This window comes from Daldinia loculata (assembly GCF_022478755.1).
Source record: "Daldinia loculata strain CBS 113971 unplaced genomic scaffold F4817scaffold_2, whole genome shotgun sequence".
NCBI classification, from domain to species: Eukaryota; Fungi; Ascomycota; class Sordariomycetes; order Xylariales; family Hypoxylaceae; genus Daldinia; species Daldinia loculata.
In genome coordinates this window covers 1,042,760-1,067,150 of record NW_026054856.1, presented here as the reverse complement: position 1 = coordinate 1,067,150, position 24,391 = coordinate 1,042,760, and the positions used below count along the sequence as shown (strand labels likewise).

General features: G+C 46.6%; 8 protein-coding genes across 8 annotated transcripts; 3 read left to right on the top strand and 5 right to left on the bottom strand.

Moving 5' to 3' along the window:
* The first annotated feature begins 975 nt into the window (after window positions 1–975).
* On the top strand, window positions 976–3,771 carry F4817DRAFT_324174 (general substrate transporter). The gene is made up of 4 exons (XM_049301605.1): window positions 976–1,523; window positions 1,578–2,373; window positions 2,560–2,849; window positions 3,000–3,771. The coding sequence occupies exons 1-4, from the start codon at window positions 1,436–1,438 to the stop codon at window positions 3,470–3,472; spliced, it is 1,647 nt and encodes a 548-aa protein (XP_049163700.1). The 5' UTR covers window positions 976–1,435; the 3' UTR covers window positions 3,473–3,771.
* A 1,590-nt stretch (window positions 3,772–5,361) lies between these two features.
* On the bottom strand, window positions 5,362–6,426 carry F4817DRAFT_364865 (uncharacterized protein; the record flags this gene model as incomplete). Its single annotated transcript, XM_049306803.1, has 2 exons — window positions 5,362–5,753; window positions 5,934–6,426. Coding segments are annotated over 2 exons (564 nt in total), but the record flags the coding sequence as incomplete, so codon positions are not given.
* A 1,151-nt stretch (window positions 6,427–7,577) lies between these two features.
* On the bottom strand, window positions 7,578–7,989 carry F4817DRAFT_364863 (uncharacterized protein; the record flags this gene model as incomplete). Its single annotated transcript, XM_049306802.1, has 2 exons — window positions 7,739–7,989; window positions 7,578–7,690 (listed from the first exon to the last, which is right to left on the bottom strand). Exons 1-2 carry the CDS (start codon window positions 7,863–7,865, stop codon window positions 7,578–7,580), a joined length of 240 nt encoding a protein of 79 aa, XP_049163698.1. The 5' UTR covers window positions 7,866–7,989.
* Window positions 7,990–10,360: 2,371 nt separating this feature from the next.
* On the top strand, window positions 10,361–11,160 carry F4817DRAFT_324172 (uncharacterized protein). The gene has a single exon (XM_049301604.1). It carries the CDS (start codon window positions 10,383–10,385, stop codon window positions 10,989–10,991), a length of 609 nt encoding a protein of 202 aa, XP_049163697.1. The 5' UTR covers window positions 10,361–10,382; the 3' UTR covers window positions 10,992–11,160.
* A 314-nt stretch (window positions 11,161–11,474) lies between these two features.
* On the top strand, window positions 11,475–16,742 carry F4817DRAFT_324171 (glycoside hydrolase family 13 protein). The gene is made up of 2 exons (XM_049301603.1): window positions 11,475–11,975; window positions 12,034–16,742. Exons 1-2 carry the CDS (start codon window positions 11,746–11,748, stop codon window positions 16,439–16,441), a joined length of 4,638 nt encoding a protein of 1,545 aa, XP_049163696.1. The 5' UTR covers window positions 11,475–11,745; the 3' UTR covers window positions 16,442–16,742.
* A 999-nt stretch (window positions 16,743–17,741) lies between these two features.
* Window positions 17,742–19,003, bottom strand: F4817DRAFT_86167 (uncharacterized protein). Its single transcript, XM_049307979.1, has 3 exons — window positions 18,646–19,003; window positions 18,212–18,566; window positions 17,742–18,141 (listed from the first exon to the last, which is right to left on the bottom strand). The coding sequence occupies exons 1-3, from the start codon at window positions 18,647–18,649 to the stop codon at window positions 17,838–17,840; spliced, it is 663 nt and encodes a 220-aa protein (XP_049163695.1). The 5' UTR covers window positions 18,650–19,003; the 3' UTR covers window positions 17,742–17,837.
* A 987-nt stretch (window positions 19,004–19,990) lies between these two features.
* Window positions 19,991–21,912, bottom strand: F4817DRAFT_324164 (heterokaryon incompatibility protein-domain-containing protein). Its single transcript, XM_049301602.1, has 2 exons — window positions 20,266–21,912; window positions 19,991–20,067 (listed from the first exon to the last, which is right to left on the bottom strand). The coding sequence occupies exon 1, from the start codon at window positions 21,856–21,858 to the stop codon at window positions 20,605–20,607; it is 1,254 nt and encodes a 417-aa protein (XP_049163694.1). The 5' UTR covers window positions 21,859–21,912; the 3' UTR covers window positions 19,991–20,067; window positions 20,266–20,604.
* A 360-nt stretch (window positions 21,913–22,272) lies between these two features.
* On the bottom strand, window positions 22,273–24,347 carry F4817DRAFT_86142 (putative cytochrome P450). The gene is made up of 3 exons (XM_049307978.1): window positions 24,083–24,347; window positions 22,877–24,029; window positions 22,273–22,819 (listed from the first exon to the last, which is right to left on the bottom strand). Exons 1-3 carry the CDS (start codon window positions 24,179–24,181, stop codon window positions 22,443–22,445), a joined length of 1,629 nt encoding a protein of 542 aa, XP_049163693.1. The 5' UTR covers window positions 24,182–24,347; the 3' UTR covers window positions 22,273–22,442.
* Between the last annotated feature and the right edge of the window lie 44 nt (window positions 24,348–24,391).

Below are 24,391 nucleotides of genomic sequence, written 5' to 3'. Positions count from 1 at the left end.
TGTTAGCCCCGTCCTTACCTACGCTAGGTTACCCGGATCCGGATGTTGGGGTCCCGATAACGAGCGAAACATCCTAGCCCGATCGGACGTCATCCTCTCACAACCTACCTAAGTAGCCGTCATACAGGGTTGCCTCTTCTCTTCGCGAAAGTTGATCTTGCACTTACGTTAAAAGTTTTCCGCTTTCTGCTTGATATCCTTGGTTATAGAATAGTATGGGCTTCCAATGCGACGAGCGCGGCTTCGGGTTACCGAGTTAGGAAATCCGTTGATGAATAATCTCTCTAGCATTTCTCTAGCGTCGCCGCCAAAAACGTTGGTCGCATACCAGCGTTACCAATGGCCCCTTTTCCCGAAGTCGTCAGCTAGGTACCTATGTTTGGGTCACTTTGCGGGGGACCCCTTTTGGAATGGGGTTAGGTATGGGTAATATGATTTCTGGGGTCGGGCCCCTGAAGCCATTTCCCCTCAAAAAAAGTTTACCTACCTTTGCTTAGACCGATTACATGTATGAGATGTTGCGATCTGACCTGCATATAGTGGCGGCCGTGCTTGCATCGAATCATCCAAAGCCCGATTTTTCTATCAGGACCTCCGCTTTGACTAACACCTCGCCATCTTAGTTTAGGCAAGTACTTACATACATGTACCTAACCAACTAAAATACTATACAACTTTGGAAGTACTATACCATTACTATAGCATAGAGATAGAGAAACTACCCCAAATTGCCCAAGCAACTTGAAAACCTCCAAAACTTCAGGTCCTCCACAATTCCTCCACATTCCACATCAGCGCACCGCCACTTAAGGCACGAGGCCGAGGGCGCTATTCCGTTCACGTAGATCCCGACTTGGTTGGTGCCCCACTAAGCGCCATAAGTCTCCATTTATCTTCCTACCAATTCCGTACTTTGGGGTACATCGTTAGTTTGGAGACCCCGGTTCCACCCCCGGCTTTCTGCACTCGTGGGTTGGTTGGGGTTGGCGGTTGACATGAAGGAAAAAGTTCCAAGGTTGCCGTGTAGCGGTCTATGTATATCTTTTAACCGTCTGACCTACCGCCGAGTATATATATCATCTGTTGCCAGCCTGCCTCAAACCGTAAATTTGCTTTCCTAATTGTCTTTGTTGGTTATACTTAAGTACCTACCTATGCTCCCGTTGTTGCTTGGTCCTCGGGTAGATTATTACGAGCATTGACTATAGCCGAACATCTTTAGTCTCTTTAGTCCCGCAGCTTGATCGACATCGACGTGGGACCAATATAAATAGAAGGTCATCGGCGCATAGATCTACGTCGCGCGATTGATCTTGGGCCTTGTATCTCACCAGCCTCTAAGCCGAGGAGCCTTCCTATATAAATTATTGAGTCATCTCGACTTGGCCCAATCTCACCTACCACCTCGAAGCCAACTACATTTGACATATTCACCATGGATAAATATTTCGGCCTTCGAGGCCACTGGCTCAACTATGCCATAGGCATAATTGCAGGATGTGATTTCTTACTTTTTGGATATGGTAGATATCTCCATCCCATATAAGCGCTACTTAAATAACCTAACAATGTCTTAGATCAGGGAGTGATGGGCGGTATTCTCACAATGCATCAATTTCTTGAGGCTTTCCCGGATATAAATCCAGACGCCACGAATATAGATACGATAGAACAAGCAAAGCGAGCCTCAACCCAGGGTATCGCTGTTGCAGCATACAACTTAGGGTGCTTTGTCGGCGCGGTTACTACTATTTTTATCTCCAACCCCCTCGGTCGAAGGCGAATGATTATTCTCGGTACTTCAATCATGGTCATCGGCGCCATTCTACAGACCAGTGCTACAACGCTCCCTCACTTCATCATCGGCCGTGTAATCACTGGACTCGGAAACGGAGGTAACACATCAACTGTTCCCACTTGGCAATCGGAGACTTCTCGCGCCCACAAGCGAGGCAAGCTGGTCATGATAGAAGGCGCTCTAATTACATGTGGTATTATGGTCAGCTACTGGATTGATCTCGGCTTCAGCTTCATCGACAGCAGTGTCGCTTGGAGATTCCCGCTCGCCTTCCAAATCGTATTCTGCTTGTTCATCTTAGCCTTCATCTGGAATTTGCCCGAGTCCCCAAGATGGCTGATCCTAAAGAACCGCGAAGACGAAGCCAGAGAAGTCCTTGCTGCATTAGGAGACACCACGGTCGACTCCCAAGAAGTACAAAGCGAGTTTACTGCTATCAAGGACACCGTCCTCGAGATGTCTAAGGGCAGCTTTAGCGACCTTTTTACTATGGACAAGGACAGGAACTTGCATCGCACCTTGCTTGCTTTCGTAAACCAAATGTTCCAACAAATCTCAGGCATTAATTTAATCACGGTATGTATAAAAACGCCCCGTGTTGTTACTTTCATCCCCCACCTCCTAGAACGGTTTCCAAGTATACAGTAACTAACGCTCAGTAGTAAGTTGCGATGACCCTATTATTTCGACTCACTCGAAAAATAACAGTAAAAGATCCAGAATTATAGGGTTATAAAGCTAACACGGGATGTTTTGATTAGTTATTATGCACCAGTAATTTACAGCGGACTCGGTATGAGCGACTTCATGGCTCGACTACTCGCGGCGATCAACGGCACGGAATACTTCCTTGCTTCATGGCCTGCCGTGTTCCTTGTTGAAAAAGTTGGACGCCGGAAGCTCATGCTCTTCGGTGCCGCCGGCCAAGCTATTAGCATGGCTATTTTAGCTGGCGCAAACTCTGCACCTGATAACAAAGCAGCTCAGGGCGTTGCCATCGCCTTTCTATTCGTTTTCAACACATTTTTTGCCATTGGCTGGCTCGGAATGAGTAAGTATATTTTAGTTTCTACGTGATGTCTCACGGATCTTGTAAAACACTCCAACCTTATTTTGGGCCTATGGTGTATTTCCACGAACACATACTTGCGGAAACGTTTGCTGGAATATATTATGTGACTAACTTCTCCTTTTCCTTTAGCTTGGTTATACCCCGCTGAAATCACAACTCTCCGGACCCGTGCGCCCGCCAACGCGCTCTCTACTTCATCCAACTGGATTTTCAACTTCCTCGTTGTTATGATTACACCCATAGCTTTCAACAGTATTGGATATCAGACCTACATCATCTTCGCAGTAATCAACGCGTTCATGGTACCGTCGGTCTACTTCTTCTTCCCTGAGACGGCATACCGCTCACTTGAGGAAATGGACACCATCTTCCACAAGGTACACGGTGCTAAGGGCTACTTTACGGTCGTAGACGTAGCTGACAAGGAGCCCCGCCGCTACGGCAAGAACGGCGAGCTACTTATCGCTTACGAAGAGACGGATGAGCACAAGGCCCACATTGGGCGCCCCGAGCACCACGAGGGCGGTGGATCTGGATCGGCCTCTCTGTCGACGGATGTTGAGAAGGCCCACGGCGGCGTTTTCGTCGAGAACCGCGGCTAAACATATGCGATATACCCATCACGTACTAGCTTTATTACGTCCCTTACTTTTGCATTGCCTAGATATTACATGGCAAACTCCTATAGATAGCTGGAGAGTGCTGGAACTGGAGGCTATTTCGAATTTTATTACGCTGTAGATATCCATCATGTAAGAGAACCGTACAAAGCTTCAGCTCCAGATATTTGAGATGAAATATATTTTCTTGGGACAATAATTACCACGACTCTTGACGTCTCCTGCGATTTGGATAATTTGCCTAGGCACGTAGGCGAATAAAATACATATGATTATACCCCCATATCCTGTGCTAGAAGAGTTCTGAAATTCGACGAAAAGGGTAACCCGAAGACAAAGTAATGAAGTATATGTATAGGGGAGCACTAGCCCCGGAGTGAAGCGAACTTGGTGGCTAGTATCCTTGACACCTAATTTAGTCTCATATGATCTGTGCAAGAGTAGACAAATGAATTTGCCACATAGACTTTAGGTATGGCTACTCAAGTTGATTATTTATGTGAATCTGGTCATAGCTTAGACCTGTCAGGACTTGAATCCATGTATACGTAAAATATTGGAGCCATGCTCCGGGTTACCCTATTCAACTGCCTCCTGGCCTCCTGGCCTCTTGACTTGAACGGGGAACCGAATAACCGAGTGTTTATAAATAGTTTGTGCGTTTGAATAGGGCACGGAGTTAAGTGTGTATTGGCGAAGAATGTATTTCAAATTAAAAACCGTAGATTCAGGACATTCTAGTTCAGGTATTATCTTGGCTGTATACCTTACAGTGCGTTGCAGAATGAATGGGTCAGCTTCTATGCGTTCTGCACTAAGAAGCTTTTAAATGACTTAAAATTATGTACTATGTAATCCGAGTGCAAGGTTTGCTAGAAAATAAGGGGGGTTGGATATGGGACAACGGCTTAGCTCGAAGGTCTCCTAGTCGAGGCTAGACACGACACAACCTCGCAAGGAAGAAACTTGAATCAAGGCGAGGCGAAAGGTCTAGGCTCTCCACATCTATGTAGGTGTAATGCTTGCTGTACTGGGCTAGAATTACTAACCAAATAGCAACTGGCTGTATAGAGATAGAGACACATGCACAGAAGTCGGCACAGACTGGTCATGAATCATCTGACATAACCTACCTTGGCCCAACTCTAGATGTCTCGCAACTGTAAGAACCACAGCAACCACAGCAACTTAACAGTTTCCTTACTTGAATCTTAATAGGCACTTACGTCACGGAAACGCTGATTATAGACGACACTACGCCGAGCTCGATTGGCACGTCGGAAACAGCAGAGCAGCAGGCCGGCGAGAGAAACGCTGCGTCGGGGGGGATGCAAGATGCGCAGTGTCCATCGGAAGGGAGACGAGTTCAGAGGACTTGGCGAACAAACCGAACGAGACGTTGGGTTACGAAACGAAAGAGAGGAGAGGAGGAGAGGAGATGGGGTGTACCAGCCGTTTCTGATCCTAAATGAGTATATATTACGGATTGAGCCATTGTATCAGCGCCCCGAGATAGCGAAACATGGTGATACGATCGTCTGTCCTGGCAAGGTTCAGGATTCGGGTTGTTTCGACGACGATGTAGTGAGACTCGTTGACCGGCTTCGATGGCCTGGACACATGAGAGAGGGATCTTGAAGGTTAATAACCGTAGGTACTGCTGTGCGGCACTGATTAGGATAATATTGCGAATAAACAACCCTATATCAGCATATCGAAGTTTACGTGGCTTGGTTTTAGGGAAAGATGTTATTTTGCCAGGTAGCCGGTATTCCCAGCCTGTTACTGGCTCAAAGTAACGAATGTGTGATGAGGCTGAATTGATTTGTAGGTGAAACCAGGCTGTGGGATCAAAGCGTAGCAGTGCGCCCCAGAAAACACTCATGCTATGACCTTTGAGAGCCTGGAAGACGTCGGTTCCATGTCTCCTCTTTGGCAGGTGCTCGTCAACTATCACCGCAACATCAATCCTCCAGTCCCAATCCCAATTTCCCACTCTTTCCGACGGCTGCCTGGCTCGACCGGGGCCCGCACATCACCAAGCTTCGCAAAGCAGTCTTCCCCGAGCCTCGGCGGCGACACGGGAGGAATAACCTGCCGGTCACTACACTCTACCAGACCCAACTTCGCCGAATTACCCCCGCCGACCCTCTCTGCGACCCATACATCGTTGCGGTGCTGCTTGCCCTGGCTCAGGCCCAGAAGGAATGGGAGGACATGTACACCTCGAGATCAGACTCAGCAGCGCGTAATGAGACTTTTCCTGTGAGTCGAATTCCCCATTCCCCCTTCCCTTCCCCTCCCCCGGTTGTGACAAGGCCTACACCTCGATGAAAAGGGCCATTCTCACGTGCTGCTGCCGAGTTCTCCGTCCCCGACCTCGTCGCGTGGCTTTCTGAGATCAGTTACAAACACCAGCTAACCCTCTTTTTCTTTTTTTGGCGGTTCGGCAGGCTCGGTTGATTGTCAGCGACACAGAGGACGAAGACACGATGCAGCTCTACGTGGCCGACATTCCCACATCGCTTCTCGACAAGCTCGCATAGCCTAGCCTTAATGCGTCCATGTCTGTCGGCCGCGACGGCGTCGCCAACAGCAGCGGCAGCGGCAGCATATTCCAAGTGGTTCGGCACGAGATAAGCACGACACCACACCAATCTCTCCGCGATCGACTCCTGCAGCGCATGTTCGCGAGCATGCCAAGAACAACAGAAAAGTCCAGCAAGGATCGGCGACGAGAAGGGGAAGACGAGGACCGTCAACAAGGCGGGGTCAAGAGGAGGCTTGATGACAATGACAATGACAATGATAATGATGATAATGACGACAACGACGAAAATGAGTTGAAACGACGGAAAATCAAGGTGCTGCGAGGGGTCGGTGCAGGAAGACGTAGCAGTGGTGGTGATCAGCTGGCTGTCTCGATACCCACATGAGTCCTGTGTACGCCGGAGCAGCGGGCGGTTTTTTGTCAGGGAATCCATAGCGCATCACGCAATGAGCTCTGTCTTGAGGGATAGGTTAATATATATTGATAGGTGAGTATGCCATTCTGGTATAAGCTCATAGAGATACCTCACCTAAGTGAAATAAATTGATAGGCCATCTTCTCTCCCCCAGCGGCAATACTACCCATGCTGCCTTGGTACAGTGATGTCCCTGGTAGCATTTGAGGTGAAATCTATCTAGGAAGTTTAGCTTAGAATATCTATCTGCTAGATTGGCACTATTAAAAGGCTGAGTAATGAATAGGGGTAGGCTTAGCGGTGCCATTTCTTAACACCTATGCTTATATGCGGGATGTGACGATGCCTGCCTATATGCTATTGTGCTTGATATTAGAAAAAGCATAGTTGTTTAAGATATTACTAAGTTTAATGTGCTGCATTATTATATTATCTGTCATTTGGTTGGACTTAAACTTACTATGTAAAGAAAAAGGTTTAAGTATATCCTACCCTATCATCTATGTGCTAAGCCCTTTGTAGCGTATCTTATGAATGTCTCTTTAGAATGTAGCATTGTGGAACTCTGATTAGTGGATGTATATAATGTAAGACTGTATGGTACCTGTAAGGGTAAGCTCTTTTAATATGTTACTTTAGTATTGCCATGGATAAAGATATCTCTAAGAGATGAATTTGACAGAGAATGTTTAAATATCGTGGTAATTATACTATGGTAGGCTGACTATAGTAAGCTTTTAGATTACTTCGTACTTATCTCTAATAATTATAATAATATTATCTAGTAAAAATGAAAAAGCTACTATCACATACCTTCCTACCTTTAGCTCCTTCTCTTTCCTCGTTTTACCTTCCTGCTTGGCCTATGTCTCTCAATCAGCTTACGGCTCAGGAACTTCTCGGCTACCCATTTATCCTCCTTCTTTGGGTGACCAATGAAATGTACCTGGTATTCTGCCTTCCCACTTTCATTTCGACGGGCTTGCAAAACCTCCACTCTACAACTAAGCCCTTTGTGTCTTACCTCTAGGTCGTCAATGAGCCTGTCGTCTAGGTAGAACGTTCTCCTGGGGCTCCTAGTTACAGCTTCTGTCGAGCCACTTTACAAAGAACCAGCCTCCCTACTTGTCAAGCAGACACTCGACTGGATAGTCCTTTTGCTGGCCTGGACTTGGTTGATCTGTCGTTTTCGGACTATGTGGCGGCGACTTTGCCACCGGGTCCTTTGACTTGACTGTTGTGGATGAGACTATGGAATGTGATATTTCGTTATGAACTTGACACCTTTCATCGGTGTATTCTTCAACTTGTTGGGAGACAGGATCGTCGTTCACGGTGTTGACATCATCTATGTACCCATTCTGCCCTGCAAATCTTATCTTCTCCTTTATCAACCTTGCCTTAGACATCTTGGGTTATGGCTCTCTTGGTAAAGTAGAAGAGGAAGTAACCAAGACAAGGAAAAATGCTGCAAGAGTTGAAGATTTACAAGAGTAGCGTGGGTAGGGGAGTAAAGGTCTGAAAGCTGCGAGCAATGGTATAATGAAGGAAATGTGGTTGAAAAGACGGTGTAGGTAAAGGAGGCGGAACAGAGCGCGCCCTGGACATTGAATAGAATTCTCGTTGTGTGGGCATGTGGTGGCAGAAAAGTGACCCCTGTGTTTATTTGTGAGCTGGAGTTGCCCGAAACGACTCCCTGTCAGAGCCCTCGCGAAGTGTTGACAGCTCTTTTATTCGGCCTCTCATGGCTGCAGAGCACCGCCAACTGGACTAAACCATGTTCGTGGGGCACCTGGTGCCACCCTGTGCCCATCCTGTTAAGGCGGCGAGGGTTCTGCCGCTCCCGAGGGCAAGATTCGGGACATACTACAGTTCATACAACCCATGAAATGAACAACAGCAAGCGCTCATGCCGTTAAGAAAAGAAGCACGCGACTTAATATGGCTGCATAGGGTGTTCAGATATACAACAACTGACATCGTACAACGCAGTAGCAGCAGCAGCAATATGTGTGTTAATCCAAAAATCCAAAAATTAAATAGAAAATAGAAGGAAGTGTCAAGCTAGCTAGCCTCTTCGCGTGTATAACAATCTTGCTATAATATGATATATTTAACCCATAAATACCAATAGGGCATAGCTGCTGTCCTAACAATCATATAATTTGCCTGGTTTCATTATTAGAGTCCCTAGAAGTGAATTACTTTCCCCCTGGGTGCGGCTCAGCGATAAGGGGAGACATGGACGCTGCTGAACTAGGTAGGATTCTTATATTGCGTGGCTTGCTTTCTCGGGTAATATCTCGGCCGGTCTATTGGCCAGTTCTATATACTTCACAGGCTAGACCGTAGTCCTCACCGCAGACCGACGGAGATATGTATGGGGAAAAGCCAATACATCCATAGGTATTTACTAAAGCGACCACCGGGTTGCTAGTTGTGATAGTACTTTCTTTCCTGTCGAGATGACCATCCCGAGGATATTCTTCCCTCCTTGGGAGACTTAGCAGCTTATAGGGCGTAGCCTTCCTAATCATCTTCGACGACTAAAAATCCGGTAAAGGTACCTACGTATATAGGTACCTCTATATATGTCTTGGCGCTTGAAATTGATTTCTAGCAGAGACATTATAACTACTACCTATAGCTACAGCCTACTACTAGCTTGAATACCCTTCAAACACACCCCGTCCTAAAAAGGGGTATATGAAAGCGTTGTAATAGTAAGTATTACTACAAAATTTTCTAGGTATATTATCTTATCTGTTAAAGTTCTACACCGTCAACATGCCGTCTGAAACCCATCCGGAGACCACCAAATCTAAGGGGACAACTAGGAAGTCTAAAAGTAAATTAGACATAATTATATAACCTTGGAGGTATTTACTAATACCTAGGCAGAAAACCTTCGCTCTAGCGAGCCAAAGACCAACTTACCAACGATTCCCGTACCTCGCACAAACGTCACAGATCGTAACTAGCCGTAAACTATCACTTAGCACCGATATTCAACCAATGAACACGAAGACATAGTGGATGTCTGGATGCAGAATCAAGACAGGGAAGGCCCCTCTAACGTGCTAAGGTTGTGGCGTTACCAGAGAGTCAAGGACGGTTGCGCTGAGGTCGAGATAAAGGATTAAAGGAAGTAGATAACAGCTTGTAAGGGCCTTACTGTGAAACATATTAAATAGAAGTCATCAGTGTCTATCCACTCCGAAACCATGGAATATCAATGTTCACATATTCTTATAATTCTCATGACGTATTTTGTTAACTTGTAGAAGCTTACTCAATTAAAAGGCCGATATGGGTACATATGTGCTCGAAAATAAATTGTTTACCTCTAAGGACTACTATCTACTGTGGGAGTTAGCAATACCATGAATTTTCTCCATGTTAAAACACTACAGTAATGATAGAAAAATTATCCTGCGTAACCCAAGTTCATAGACAGTACAAAGGGATGAACATAGAATATATCTCATATTGGGCCAGGATTAAGAAAAAAAAGGAGCAAGCATAAATTTAAGAGATGTCAGCATGTCCTCGATATTAGTAAAGGTGAAAATCTGTTAAAGCTGCTTGTTGGTAAAATATTATCAACCTACTATATGCTCTACGCGGATGGGTGCAAATTAGGTACCAACATTTATCAGTTAAAGAGATCCAACGCACACCAAACAAGTTACCTAGCAACTCATTCAGAAAGAGCTATTTCGCAACCTCCCTTCTTACCTCCACTCAAATATTCAGTCTCTGTCATCAACATACCTAAAAGACGGATGGCAACAGCTGTTACTCCAGGAGTAGCGATGTCTTTCCTCCTACTCGTTCCTACTACACACACTTCTATTTTGATTATAAAATCTTAATTATTCTCCCCTCTACCTTTTCTTTGGCCTGCGACTATAAAGTTTGAGAAGATGGGACGCGCAAAGAAGGCTAAGAATAAGTCCAAAGGCAGACCCAAAGACAAGCCTAAGGGTAAGCCCAAGGTTAAACTGCAGGTCAAACCTGCAGTAGAAGACCAGGCAGCGCCTGCAAATAAGCCTGAAGACAAGCCAATACTTCCGAAAACACCGTCGCCGCAAGAAACCCGCAGCAAGAGGACCCCTTACAAGGGAGTTCTTCTTCCCCATCCAGGGGAATTACGGTTTGCGCCGCCGCCGCCATCGCCACCTGCAACAAGTCCTTTGGCCGCGGAACCGTCAGAGCTTGGTGGAAGGTCAGAAGATACTTCGTTACACCGATACCAACAAAGACACCGAAAGCGAGGAGGTATCGAACAGTCCATAATGATCCGAAGGAGACTTGAAGACGAGATGAGAAAGAGGCAAGACGAAGAAGAAAGGCAGGAGGAGGAAGAGGAAAACCGAATAAGAACCGCCCGAGTCGCCCAGGCCGCCATTATTCCTCTCCCGGGACCTCGAATTTGCCGATTCTGTGGTGTCACTTTTGATCCTAGGGCCAACAACGCCTGTCCTAACCACCAAAGTAAGGAAATTGCATGTTGTTTATTTATTATTTATTGAGTACTAGCTGACGTTGTATATACTTAGTTCACTATGGAGAATTGCAGTACGCATTCACATCAACTAAGAATCGGTGGACGATGGAAGAGGATATTCAAGTTAAGGAAAAATGGACATGTTGTCATAAAGAGAGCCAGGATAGCCCGGGATGTGCGTAGGGAGTACATCAGGCCTAGAAGCCAGGAAGCTTGGGCAAAGTCAGGTACCTGATCGAATAGCCCCACCTCCATAAATCTCCATACGGGGCCAATTAGGAGCTAATATTCAGCATGCTAAATCATTACGTCATTGTGCTGTAGTGGGCTTTACCCTGGTCCGATCAATCATAGTGCACCATGTACATAATGCAGATGCAGTTGCAGCTGCGATGGCTACCTGGTACATACATGTAGTATGTATGTAGATGCACGTAGTGTATGTAGTGTACATATGTAGTGTTGTACCTTAGGAGGATGCTAGGTGGTAGCTACCCAACTCTGCCAACCCCACCTTCACAAGACCAACTACTAGAAGTCTTTTTTTCTCTACCCGTCCGCATTACATCGTCTAATGGCCTGATATAAATATCTTGCCACCCTTTTAGAATATTATTCTGTCGCCTACAACTTATCTCGTTTAACATTCTATGTCTAACCTTTCCTCTCCCTTCCTCTTCTCCTCTATTTTTCATCAACTCTTTTCTAGTTCATCTACTGCGGCTACATATATCCCCTAATCACTGTACGAAGTTCGGAGAGCAGATTATTGGGGCATCATGATTCCCAGGACGGTGACCTCGAATGAGGTCTACATCTTACCTCTGAAAGACGATGGTTCTCCCGATATCCCTGGCGAGTACATATACCTGGCCCCAAGATCTGAGGACCCCATAACTATACGATTTACGATCGAGGGCACGTCGTCAATATGTAGACAAGGTAGCTTATGGGTTAATATCCCGGAACGGGGATCTGAGTTTTGCAGAGATCAGTTTCGCGAATACAAGTAGGCAAACTGTTCGCTTTCTAAGATCCTGGGTTGCTTTGTTAACGGCCCCCCCCAGACTAAATCCCGACTTTAATCGAACGATAGAGATCTCGATCCCTATCTTCGAAGCTGGTGCTTTCGCTTTCTACACCACCTACGCCGAACTGCCCGAGCTGTCTTCTGCCTTGAGCTCGAACACAGCGGGCACGGCTGAATTTAAAAAGACACCGCTATACTACATCGATGTCGCTCCTAGGCTATCGTTAGATGGCCGACCCTTGCCGTTACCAGCACTGTCAATATTTTCTATCATCAACAAGTTCATGGGCAAATACCCAACTGACTGGGAGAGGCATCTGCGAGGTATCAGCGGCCGCGGGTACAACATGATACATTTTACCCCCCTTCAAGTTCGAGGGGCTTCGAACTCTCCCTACAGCTTATATGACCAGCTTGGATGGGATCCGGAGTGCTTTCCTCAAGGGGAGAAAGATGTACAACAGATGGTGGATAGTCTGGAGCACAATCATTCCCTTCTCAGCTTAACCGACATAGTCCTAAACCATACCGCACATAACAGCAAGTGGCTTTTTGAACACCCAGAAGCTGGGTATAACCTCACCACTGCTCCTTGGCTAGAGTCGGCCTACGTTCTTGACACTCAACTTCTAGTTTTTGGCTCCAAGTTAGAGGAGCTAGGATACCCCAAGGAGCTCAAATCTACAGATGACCTCATTAAGATCATGGACGGCATAAAAAAGCATGTTGTTGCTGAGCTTCGCCTATGGGAGTACTATGCGCTTGACGTTGAAAGAGATGCGGATGCTGCAATTGAGTCCTGGGCTGCTGGACAGTCGAGTGCTCCTGAGGAAACCGAAAAGGGTGACCTGACTAAACTTGAGGTTAAGGAACAAGCCCTCTACCTAGTTCAGAATGGCCTAGTTGGGAATGACAGGCTTGGCGAACGCTTTCGGCGGCGTATCGACCCAAAAGTTTCGGCTGGGTTGATCGTTGCTCTCTTTGGGAAGTACAGGGGTGAGGCAGATGAGGCGGCTATCCGAACCAAAGTAGTTCAGATCTTGGATGTGGTTAATCTTCCATTCTACGAGGAATACGACAAGGAAATCGGGGAAATTCTCCAACAACTATTCAATAGGATCAAGTATGTCCGCCTCGACGAACATGGCCCAAAACTTGGTCCCATTGATCAGAACAATCCGTTGATTGAAACATACTTTACACGCCTAGATAAGGCAACGGCATCTGATCAATTGAAATTCGAGGACTTGGTTCTCGTCAATAACGGTTGGGTATGGGCTGGGAACGCTCTAGTGGACAACGCCGGTCCCAAATCGCGAGTGTACCTACGACGCGAAGTCATCATTTGGGGTGATTGCGTTAAGCTTCGTTACGGGAATGGCCCTGAAGATAGTCCGTGGTTATGGGAGCATATGACGAAATACGCCCGCATGTTGGCAAAGTTCTTTGCTGGTTTCCGAATTGATAACTGCCATTCTACCCCTATTCATGTTGCGGAGCATATCCTTGATGAGGCCCGTCGAGTCCGACCTAACTTATATGTCGTGGCAGAGTTATTTACAGGCTCGGAGGAGATGGATTACATCTTTGTGAAGAGACTGGGATTGAGCTCGTTAATCAGAGAGGCAATGCAAGCCTGGAGCACGGCAGAACTCAGCAGACTGGTACATCGCCACGGCGGGCGCCCTATTGGTAGTTTTGAAGTCGACGAAATCTCAAAGGGTCCGATTGGAAGTGCTCCAACGAGTCCCGGACTTGATGACTATTCTCCTCGAGAGGTCACTCGCCGAATCAAGCCTGTACCGGTCCAGGCCCTGTTCATGGACTGCACGCACGACAATGAAGTTCCTGCACAGAAGAGAGATGCTCGTGACACGTTACCAAACGCTGCCTTGGTGTGCATGTGTTCCAGTGCGACTGGAAGTGTGATGGGATACGATGAGATATATCCGAAACTTGTTGATCTCGTGAACGAGACTAGACTTTACACGTCTGAGTCGTCTTCTGCTAAAGAAATCAAGGTTGGCCCCAGCAAAGGTGGCATTGGAGGTGTCAAGAAGCTACTCAATCAAATACACACGCTGATGGGTAAAGATGGTTACGACGAAGCACATATACACCACGAGGACCAATACATTACCGTCCACAGAGTACACCCTGAGTCGAGGAAAGGATATTTCCTTATCGCTCACACTGCTTTTCCGGGCTACGGGAATGGCAATGGTGCATTTAGTCCTGTGCACCTTAGCGGCACAAAAGTGCGGCACTTGGGAAGCTGGATGCTAGAGGTTGATGCTAGCGAGGAAGCAAAAAAGGAGACCGAGGGCGACGACAAGTACCTTCGAGGGCTCCCAAGTCGTGTGCTTGTTGTGCCTGGTATTCGACTGGAAGTCAAGGCGGACGAGACAGTTGTCACGGTGCGCGACAAGTTCCCGCCTGGAAGTATTGCGTTATTTGAAACCTGGATTCCGGCTGCAGAGCATTCGTCAGGCTTAGATAACTACGTCACATCTGGGGCCAAGGAAGCGATGGCCGAGCTAGATTTGGTCGACCTCAACTTCCTGCTGTACCGCTGTGAACCTGAAGAGCTCGATGGTAGTGGCGGCAAAGATGGCACCTATGATATTCCGGGCCATGGCAAGGCCGTATATGCGGGCCTTCAGGGTTGGTGGAGTCTTCTGAAGGATATCATTAAGGACAACAACTTAGCTCACCCCCTTTGTCAAAACCTCCGCGATGGACAATGGGCCTTCGATTATACGGTTGGACGTCTTGAGAGAATAAGTCAGCAGCCGGAGTTTGCCGGTCTTACTAAACCCGCAGCTTGGCTTAAGGAGCGTATCGACGCAGTTCGAAGCATACCCAGTTTCCTTTTACCGCGATATTTTGCACTTATTATACGAACTGCATATAAGGCGGCTTGGGAAAGAGGTTTGGAACTTATGAATGAAAAGGTGCAGAGTGGTCAGTGGTTCGTTCAAAGCCTAGCCTTGGTCAGCGCACAAATGACAGGGCTGGTCAAGTCAGGTTCACTTTGGCCGAAGAAGTTTGTCCCCTCTCTGGCTGCTGGTCTACCACATTTCGCTGTTGATTGGGCAAGATGCTGGGGCCGTGATGTCTTCATCTCCCTTCGTGGTCTATACATCGGAACTGGCCGGTTTGAAGAGGCAGCGGAGCACATATTTGCATTCGCCAGTGTTCTCAAGCACGGTATGATTCCTAATCTTCTCAGTAGCGGGAAACTTCCGCGATACAATAGTCGGGATTCCATCTGGTTCTTTTTGCAGTGTATCCAGGATTACACTCGATATGCTCCAGATGGTGTGAGCCTCCTAACACGAAAAGTTAAACGACGCTTTTTACCATACGATGACGTCTGGTTTGACTCGGAAGATCCGAGAGCGTACTCAACAGAGAGCCTGATACAAGACGTTATCCAGGAGGCGCTGCAGCGTCATGCGACTGGGCTGAAATTCCGCGAAGCCAATGCAGGACCAAGTATTGACTCACAGATGCGCGACGAGGGTTTCAACATCGAGGTTAATGTAGACTGGTCAAATGGTATTATCTTCGGCGGCAACCAGTTCAACTGCGGTACCTGGATGGACAAGATGGGTGAAAGTGAACGCGCTGGCTCGAAGGGCATCCCCGGTACTCCTCGAGATGGTGCTGCTGTTGAGATTACCGGTTTACTTTACAGTACTCTGAAATGGTTGGCCAAGCTTAATGCGGAGGGCAAGTATCCATACAAGGGCGTGACGAAAGCCGATGGGACCGAGATCACCTTCTCGGCTTGGGCCGACCTACTTAAGTCAAATTTCGAAAACTGTTATTACGTGCCGGTCAACCCATCAGACGACGCTCAGTACGTTGTAAACCCAAATGTTGTCAACCGACGTGGTATCTATAAGGACCTCTACCGTTCCGGGAAGGAGTACGAAGACTACCAGCTGCGACCTAACTTTCCCATCGCCATGACAGTCGCTCCGGATCTCTTTGACCCTGAGCATGCTCTCGGCGCTCTCGTCTTGGCGGACAAAGTCCTGCGTGGACCAACTGGAATGGCAACACTTGACCCCTCGGACATAAATTACCGTCCCTTCTATATAAATAGCGAGGACTCGACCGATTTCGCTACGTCCAAAGGCCGGAACTATCATCAGGGCCCCGAGTGGCTCTGGCCCACGGGATTCTTCCTACGCGCGCTACTGAAGTTCGACCTCATGAGACGGGACACCCAGCATGGGCGTGTCGAGGCGTTCCAGCAGGTTACGAGGCGACTGAGTGGTTGCAAGGAGATGATCAAGCAGAGCCAGTGGGCAGGTCTTACGGAGCTCACGCAGAAGGATGGTCAGTACTGCAATGACTCGAGCCCCACGCAAGCCTGGAGCGCGGGATGCCTCATCGACTTGTACATGGATGCCGCCGACTACGGCATGGAGTAATCGCCACTTTCATAGCTTGGCTAATTAAATTGTCGGCCTGCTTAGGCTTCAAAGGCGTAAGACTTGGAGGGAGTTTGAAAAGCATCGTCTGCTATGCATCATACCTAAAGGAAGTTCCTCTAGGCACGACAGTACGGCTATACTAGAAGAGTTGAATATATATCGGAGGATAAGAGAGAAGACAAGGGTTTGTTGATACATATATACCTACGTATCATAAGGTTGGATAAGATAAGATGAGATGCGTACATACACGAATACGTGAATACGAAAATACGAAGTATGATTACGAAAACGTAGCATTTATTTATCGTCTTAGCCTATTCCCCTCTTCTTACTTCCCTATGGTCTAAGTACCTACATATAACTGCTGCCTACGGCGATAATGTACATGAAGAAAGTATTAGGCTATTTGATCGAGCTTGACGCTAGCTTCGTCCCGTACCCCGTGTAAACATAGACGGCGGGAGGTCGTTGGTTTATGTAGGTGTGAGGCTTGGCTTTAGTATCGTGACCGTGCGACCAATATGTCATACGTTTTATAGCTCTTAGAAAAGGAGTATTGGAGCTAGTCGAACTTAACTCGCTTAGCAATACATACGCGGTACTCGGCTGACAAATATTACTAGAATAGAAATATTACAATTTGGGTTCCATACCTACCTACCTACCTACCTAACGGATTGATGTCAACCATCTATTTGAGGGGGAAAAGAAAAAGGACAAAAAAAAAGGGAAAGAAAAGAGGAATATATATATCAGTTACTTACTTTGGTAACGCTGTTAGTAATTTAGTAAAATTAGTATGTGCTATAGGAGTTAAAGGCGATATTTGTTAACGTGAGGCAGACCGCTCGGGTAGCTAAGGTAGGAACGAGACATGATAGTTCAAAAGTGAGAAGAAATACAAAAACAATGTACACCATAAGTCTTTGTACATAATTAGTATTGATTCGCGGACTTGATGCGTAGAGAAGACAACAAGAATATGTCCACTATGCTCGTTCGTCGTTCCAGCGAGAAGACAGCTATCGCAAATCCATGCCGAGTCTTCCCTTTTCCCATATATATCTCCCGCTTAATTCGGGACTGTAAAAGTGATATCAAACCATCCAATGCTGCCCGACTCGGTTCCTTGTCTATCCAGATCAATCCCTACGCCTACCTATTCAAGAAACGGACAATAGGAACCCGCATGGTATAAGTTTACCAAGATCACCTTTCCGACCTTAACGCCCATAATGTGGAATTCGGAATCAATGATATGCTAAGGAATAATCCCACGGTTGTAGGACTAGTATAGTAAATGACGTGTTGTCGAGACGATACCATATCGGTATGTAAAAGGAGCGTCGTGTGATTGGCACAGACTAACATTCCGTTGATGTTATGTTGGTCATGTTCGTTGGGTGACATTCCACTTCTTGCGCTCCTTTTTTGGCTTTTCGGTATAACTGGCACCTCCAGAGCCTGACATGAACATGCCCGGATTAGAATAAGTACTATCCCTTGCACCAGGTCCAACAAGATTGCCTTGTGTGTTGATCGCGATGTTACTGGGAAGGCCCTTGCCAAGCTCGTACATTCGATCCTTTTTCCTTAGGTATTTGCGACGCCATACGCAAGCTCCAATCCAAATACCGGCGATTCCGACGACGATGATGACTATCATAACAACCCATTTCCAATGCGTTGAAATCCTAGGGAGCTACAGTTAGGATACCGAAGCAAACTAAGACACCGTCAATAAAAAATAAAAATAAAACTTACCAGTCTCCGCCGCCGTCATTGCTTCCTGAACTCCCTGTTCCGGTGCTTGTCGATGAAGATGACGACGTAGTAGCTGCAGCCTTTTCGTTACAGAAACTTGTGAACCAGCCTTGTATACTCGACAAACCCCCGTTGTCGTTAGTGCAAGCCGCATCGCAAACTCCAGATGCACCTTGCTTGAATGGTTGGAGGCTATCGTAGGCACAAAAGCAGGTGTCATAGGTATTTTCATCGGCAGCTGCGGCAGCAGGAGGCACGCAAGCTCCATTAGCATCGTAAAGGGGACCGCATTGACCTGCACACGAAGGCAGAGACTGGAAGGGTACGATCGTGGTTACCGGGGGCGTTTGTTGAGCTGATGAAATTTGTTAGTAGAGGAACATTGCATTGGAAGGTTCCTATTGGACTCTTTTGAATGGGACGAGGAAGCATACCCATAGCGAGGTGCGAATGCGAAATACCGAAATATATTGGACGTAAGGATAATCAACTGTATTGGACCTGGATGTTGAGAAGAGCTGGCAATTCGCGCTGCAAACTCCGACTCGTACGTTTGGAAGTACACCGTGTTTAACCCTCTAGTATTCAATGGGATACAACGGCGTAACGGTATTTGTGCCAGTCACCGTCGTCTAGAACCAACCAAGTTTCCTAATCACTAATCCAAGTTGTTTATACAATTATACTTGGTCGCTCTGATACAAGGGATTCGAATATTGCTATTGTGACAATATGAGTTGTCGAGACTCTAAAGGCAAGTCAAATGGGTGAAAAATAGATCCGGCAAATCGGCAAAGGGGTTGTCGGATCTATCGTATTAGCGGCGGTACGCTGCAGGATGCAAAAAGAACGAGAGATCGTCTCTTGGCTGTTGTCCTTCCTTTTTTCTCTTCTCTCTCTCAATACTGTAACATTTTCGCGTTTGTTTCTCCTCCAGATTGTATCAAACGAATGTGGTGGATCGCGTTGTTAGATTGCGTGGAAGTGCTTGTCGCGGGGGGGGAGAAAGGTTGAAGAATGGGATGAATGGAAAAGTAGGGAACGACTGGAGCAAATGTGTGGTATTGCCGAACGAATCTAGATCTGGGAGTGTGACCTGTGGACACTGGAGGGAGGTAAAATGGCTGCGGGACCACTGCCAATGGGCTAGAACTGGACAAGAATTGGACAAGAACGAGAGGGAAAAAGAAGGTTGTAAACCTTGAATCTGTCAGCCAAGAGGAACGGATAACGGCTCGAGAGGTGGCTTGGGCTTCCTTGGATCGTCCCAGATTGAGTGAGTATGAAAATGGAAAGGCCGCTAAAAAAGCAACGGACAGAACGGAACAGAACGGCGCTTCGGTGCAGTGAAGCTAGTGGTTGCTGACTAGCCATTCCATGTCAGCTCGCTCTTGTTGTACATGTAAGTACACACGGCGGCAGTGGCATTGGCATGAATACATTAGATGTACGGAATATGTAGTTCTTGTAGCATTATGTGCAACCATGCTAAACCCAATGCGGTATATAGGTAGGTAAACTCTGCTGCAAGTTCCCGCTATGATTTTTTAGGCAGTTTAATGTAAGCAATAATGGTGACACACGTTGCATCATTTCCCTGTATCCCATACATCCAAAAAACATATTGTGGTTAGGAGGTACATGTAGGTATCTTCAAATCTACCTATGTACATCTTGGGGGCAGCATGGATATATGGGGCAGCATGGAATAAGAAGGTCGAGCTAATTATATCCATAGGAAGTCCTAGCTTCCTGAAGATCATCTAGATTTACCTACGTAACGTAGACAGTAAGCTGGGTCCCTACCCAAATCATTCCTACCTGTTGATCTAGGTAATAAGGTCTAGGTTAATAAGGTAAGTCGCAGAATAATTATTCATTTTCAATATTCTCCATGGCATGTGACCGCGTCATGCATAACTCGCTCCCTTCCTTCATTCGATCCCCATGGATGCACATGCCTACGGTTGCAAGAGCTTTCTCTTGTTTTCCCCATTGCCAAGCGACTGCCAATGCGAATGCGTGGTAATATTGACATAGACAGGTATATTTAGAATTGAATAGAGTTCGACCATTTGTCACACCTTTTGATAAGGTTATCATGGAAGTTCCCGGTTGCCGATTCCCGATTGACAAGAGAATACCAAGACAAGCTAGCCTCGTGTTTTCGAAATTTGAACTTTCCAGCTTGTCAGCTCTAGCCGTTCTAGCCGTTTTAGAAAGTAATGGATCAGGTACTAGCGCTTAGCCTAGGATAGTATCTTATACTGTCTATTTAGGAATAACGCATGTATGGGAATAATGCATCAGGGGAATGTAAATGAAGTGAGGACCAACAACACAACTACCTTCATGCTACGGAATACATAGTAGGAAACCTACTTCGAACCTGTCTAGGACGCCATGCTACGCGATATATGTTGTTCTTTAGCCTGGCATACTAGCTCATATTGTTCATCCTGTAGAACAATAATATCCTCCTCATAAGAACAACCCTCGAGCCGTTTGGAGGGCAACGTTAACCGCTCCGCACACCGAATCCTCCTATAAGCCCGCCATCTTTTACCTTTAACCAAAAAGTTTGCATCCAACACTGGCTCAAGATAGATCATGGGGATTTCCCACTGTCCCGTTGGCGTTTGAACATCGCATTGCAAAGCCGCAAGCAATTTGTTACCCTCCAATCTTTCCAGTAATCCGCACTCGTCGATGTCTTGTTCATTGATAATATTAAGACTGATGGAGAGTCCGATGTTCGTCATCGAGAATGGCGATAGGTCCCACGGCGCCCAGAGACCTAAAGGCGGAGTGTCTGCAAAGTCAGAAGGCGACTGGGCCAAGAGTCCGCTGCTCTCATAGTTTCCATGCCACACGAATATGGTCATGTCGAAGGATGACTGCATAATTTCACGCTGTAGTCTCTTAAATGCATTCTTTGCCCCTTCTCCATACAGGACCGGCATATTGACTTTGAAGATACCCATTAAGCAATACGCAACATCTTCAGTTCGCGTTGTCTGTCGTCCAGACGCCCATTTCATCCGCTCCGCAATACAGAAATTGCGCAAAAGGTCTCTATCCTTCAGCAAGTCCTTATCAATCCTGGTAGATTCAGCAAGAGCATCAAGCAGGTCGTCTCCATTTTGGATCTCTGACCAATCTGAAGCGAGAAAGCATCGTCGTTCGGGAGCGATACATTCTTGTAACGTCCATCCCCTTGTTACCCAGCGAGTCGTCCGCAATCGTGCAAGAAGTTGGTCTCTAGTCACTTCCGCTCTTCCCAGTGAGTTGCTAGCTTCATCTGCATACTTGTGCACGTCTTCGAGATATATAAAGCACACTGCAGAGTCATAGTAATATTTATATGTAGAATTGATCGCTTCAGATAAATCGGCGCTGTTACGCTTGTCAATACAGCATGTGTCCATCCATGCATATCCAAAACCATACGCCAGCGCCGTCTTGCAGAAGCGGGCCATCTTTGCCCAGCCCGCTCTCCCTTGTAGGGCTTCCTGATCCCCTCGTAACTCATGGAAAAGGATTTCATCGGATCCCCACGTATGTGAGAGAATCGCATATGAAAGTCCTTTCACTTGGGCCTCATTTAGGTATTCGAGGGTAAGTTTCTCGGTATTTAAAAGCCACATCGGGTTGGCATAGTTTAGATAGTCGTATAAAAAACCAAGATATTAAACCATTTATTTCGTATACATGTACCTCATCGTGGACTTTGGTGTCTAAAATTCTGCCTACCCCGGCCGCCTTTCATTGCATGCGTGAAGCACAAATCCTTTAGTCGAGAAGAAACCCACTTGGATCTTATATCACATCAGCCACCTATTTGACCATTTCAATTTCTTGTACCATGTGGTGTAACCAGAGTTCTGGTCAAGGGTGTACTTGTACCATATTTTGGAAAAAATAGGGGTTAGGTCATAGTTAACAGCCGTACAATCCAAGAGCGCTATAACTAAAATATTGGGATACATGGAGGATCACGTAAATATTAGGATACCTATCTACGATAGAGAATTCAGTATAACGCCAGATATTATACGTACCCAAATAGGTCTAGGTACATTAGGTAGGTATTTACATGGTCTAGTAACGAATCATATAATCGTCTCGGACGCCACTAACGTAATACATTGATTAAGAATAATAGAAGGGCCGTACATGTATAGTTACTAAGCATCAGAATTAACTTGCCGTCGAGGATATCCTTCATCCCCTACCCCTTATAATACCCCTCAGTCCTACGTTCAGCCGCGTCTAGACAATCCCTTGTGACAGTCGTGTCCCTAGGGACGAGCCTAACCTTGAAGTCCCTAGGAATTGCAACCAGTGCCGATTTTATAGCGTTGTAGTCCACATAGTCCGTGTTAGGAGCCTCCGTTTCGCTTGCTTCAACCCTATAGGATGAGATAAGGCGAACTAGAGCTGCGTACAAGAGTCGAGATGCGATATATTGGCCGGAACAAGCGCGAGCCCCGGCTCCAAAGCTCAAGTGGCTGAGGCCGGTAGATTCGTGCTCTGTAGGCGGGTCGAGGCTCTTAAGCCATCTCTCAGGGTTGAATTTCCCAGCACTAGCGCCAAAATGGTCGATATCTAAACAGTATAAGTGGCCGTATGAGTAAATGATTTCTATGAGCATGCCATACTTACCATGATTCCCTGCTTGGGCGTTGATTAAGATCATCGTCTTAGGGGGGATGATAGCACCATTCCAATTCACCTCCGTTACTGTCTTCCGCGGAAGACTCATAGCGCTGACGGTGTAGTATCGCCCTGCCTCCTTAATAATCGCGTTGATATATGGGACCTTCTCTTGTACGTAGCAGTCCGTCCAGGCATCATGGATATCTGGATAATGTCGCTTGATGTCTTCGTATGCGCGGTCCTGCCAAACCTGTCCTTCCTTGGTCGACAAGGATCCGATTGCAGAAGTCAACGTTCCGGGGATGGTCTCGAAACCACCCGAGACTAGAGATAGGCAGATTGACGAGACCTCTACTCCGGTAAGCTTCGTCTCCTCGTCTTTCAAAATAGCGGCAGAGATACAAGGCTTGTCGGTGCCTCGCTTTATCATTTCCCGGACCTTGTCCAAGAGAAGTTTCAAGTACGCGTCGCGTCGTTCCCGCAGTTCCTTAGATCGAGCACTCTTCTCATTGTTCGGGAAGTATCGTAGAATCGGGACGTAGTCTTGCATATTTTCAGATGCGCTGCGCAAGAGTGAGATGGCCGAACCAACGGAAAGAATCTCGCGTAGGAGATCGTCATAAACGGCGTCCATGCGAATGCCATAACAGAGGGTCAGTGTCGTGTTAAGAGCATATCTCTGGATGTATGGTCTCACACTGATCTCAACCTCCCCGTTTTGGCTGCTCTTATAGAGATCCCTCAAGATACAGTAGCTTTCCAAGTCAAACATAGGATGGTATCCTCTTAAGGCAGGCCTACTCAGCGCTGTCCCCGCAGCTTTGCGCTTCCTGTTACAACTGTCATCCCAAGGCGAGGAGCCGATCGTGAAACCTTGGGTACTACTAATGAGCCCGTGGAATGTATACAGCTTTGGCCGGTCAATTACTGCGTTCTGATGGCCCACCAACATCTTCTTGCAGTCATCGAAAGAATTCACGACTACGGCGCGAGTATTCCCCAATTTGATCTGAAAAATGGAATAGTTATATTGACGCCACCATTTCTCGCAGACGCTGGCATGATCCTCGCCAAGCCTAAGAAGGTGGCCGAAGATTGGAACTGCGCCGGGAATTTCTGGTATCCCCCTGATACGGGGAATATCTGTGCCAAATGCGACCTACCTGGGTTTAGCGAAGCTTATAACAAAGTATACTTGAAAATTCAGCTTACAATAGATACCAAGTAGGATATTAATACTATTATTACAGCAATAAGTAAAGGTCCGGCACTTTGGAAGTCCATAGCTAAGTCGTGCATGGAGGTAGGCATATTGAGCTTAGTTACAACCGAACACAGTTAACTATAGAAAGGCCATAAATAATAAGCCGAGGAATACCTTAAGTAGATACCTAATACGATATAATAGTATGTTGTGAATTTAGAATATCCGTGCTAAAGGTGTATGCAGCTTTGGTTGATTGATATTACCTGCAAGTTATGAATAGGGGCTTCACATGCCACATGCGATATCTAAACTAC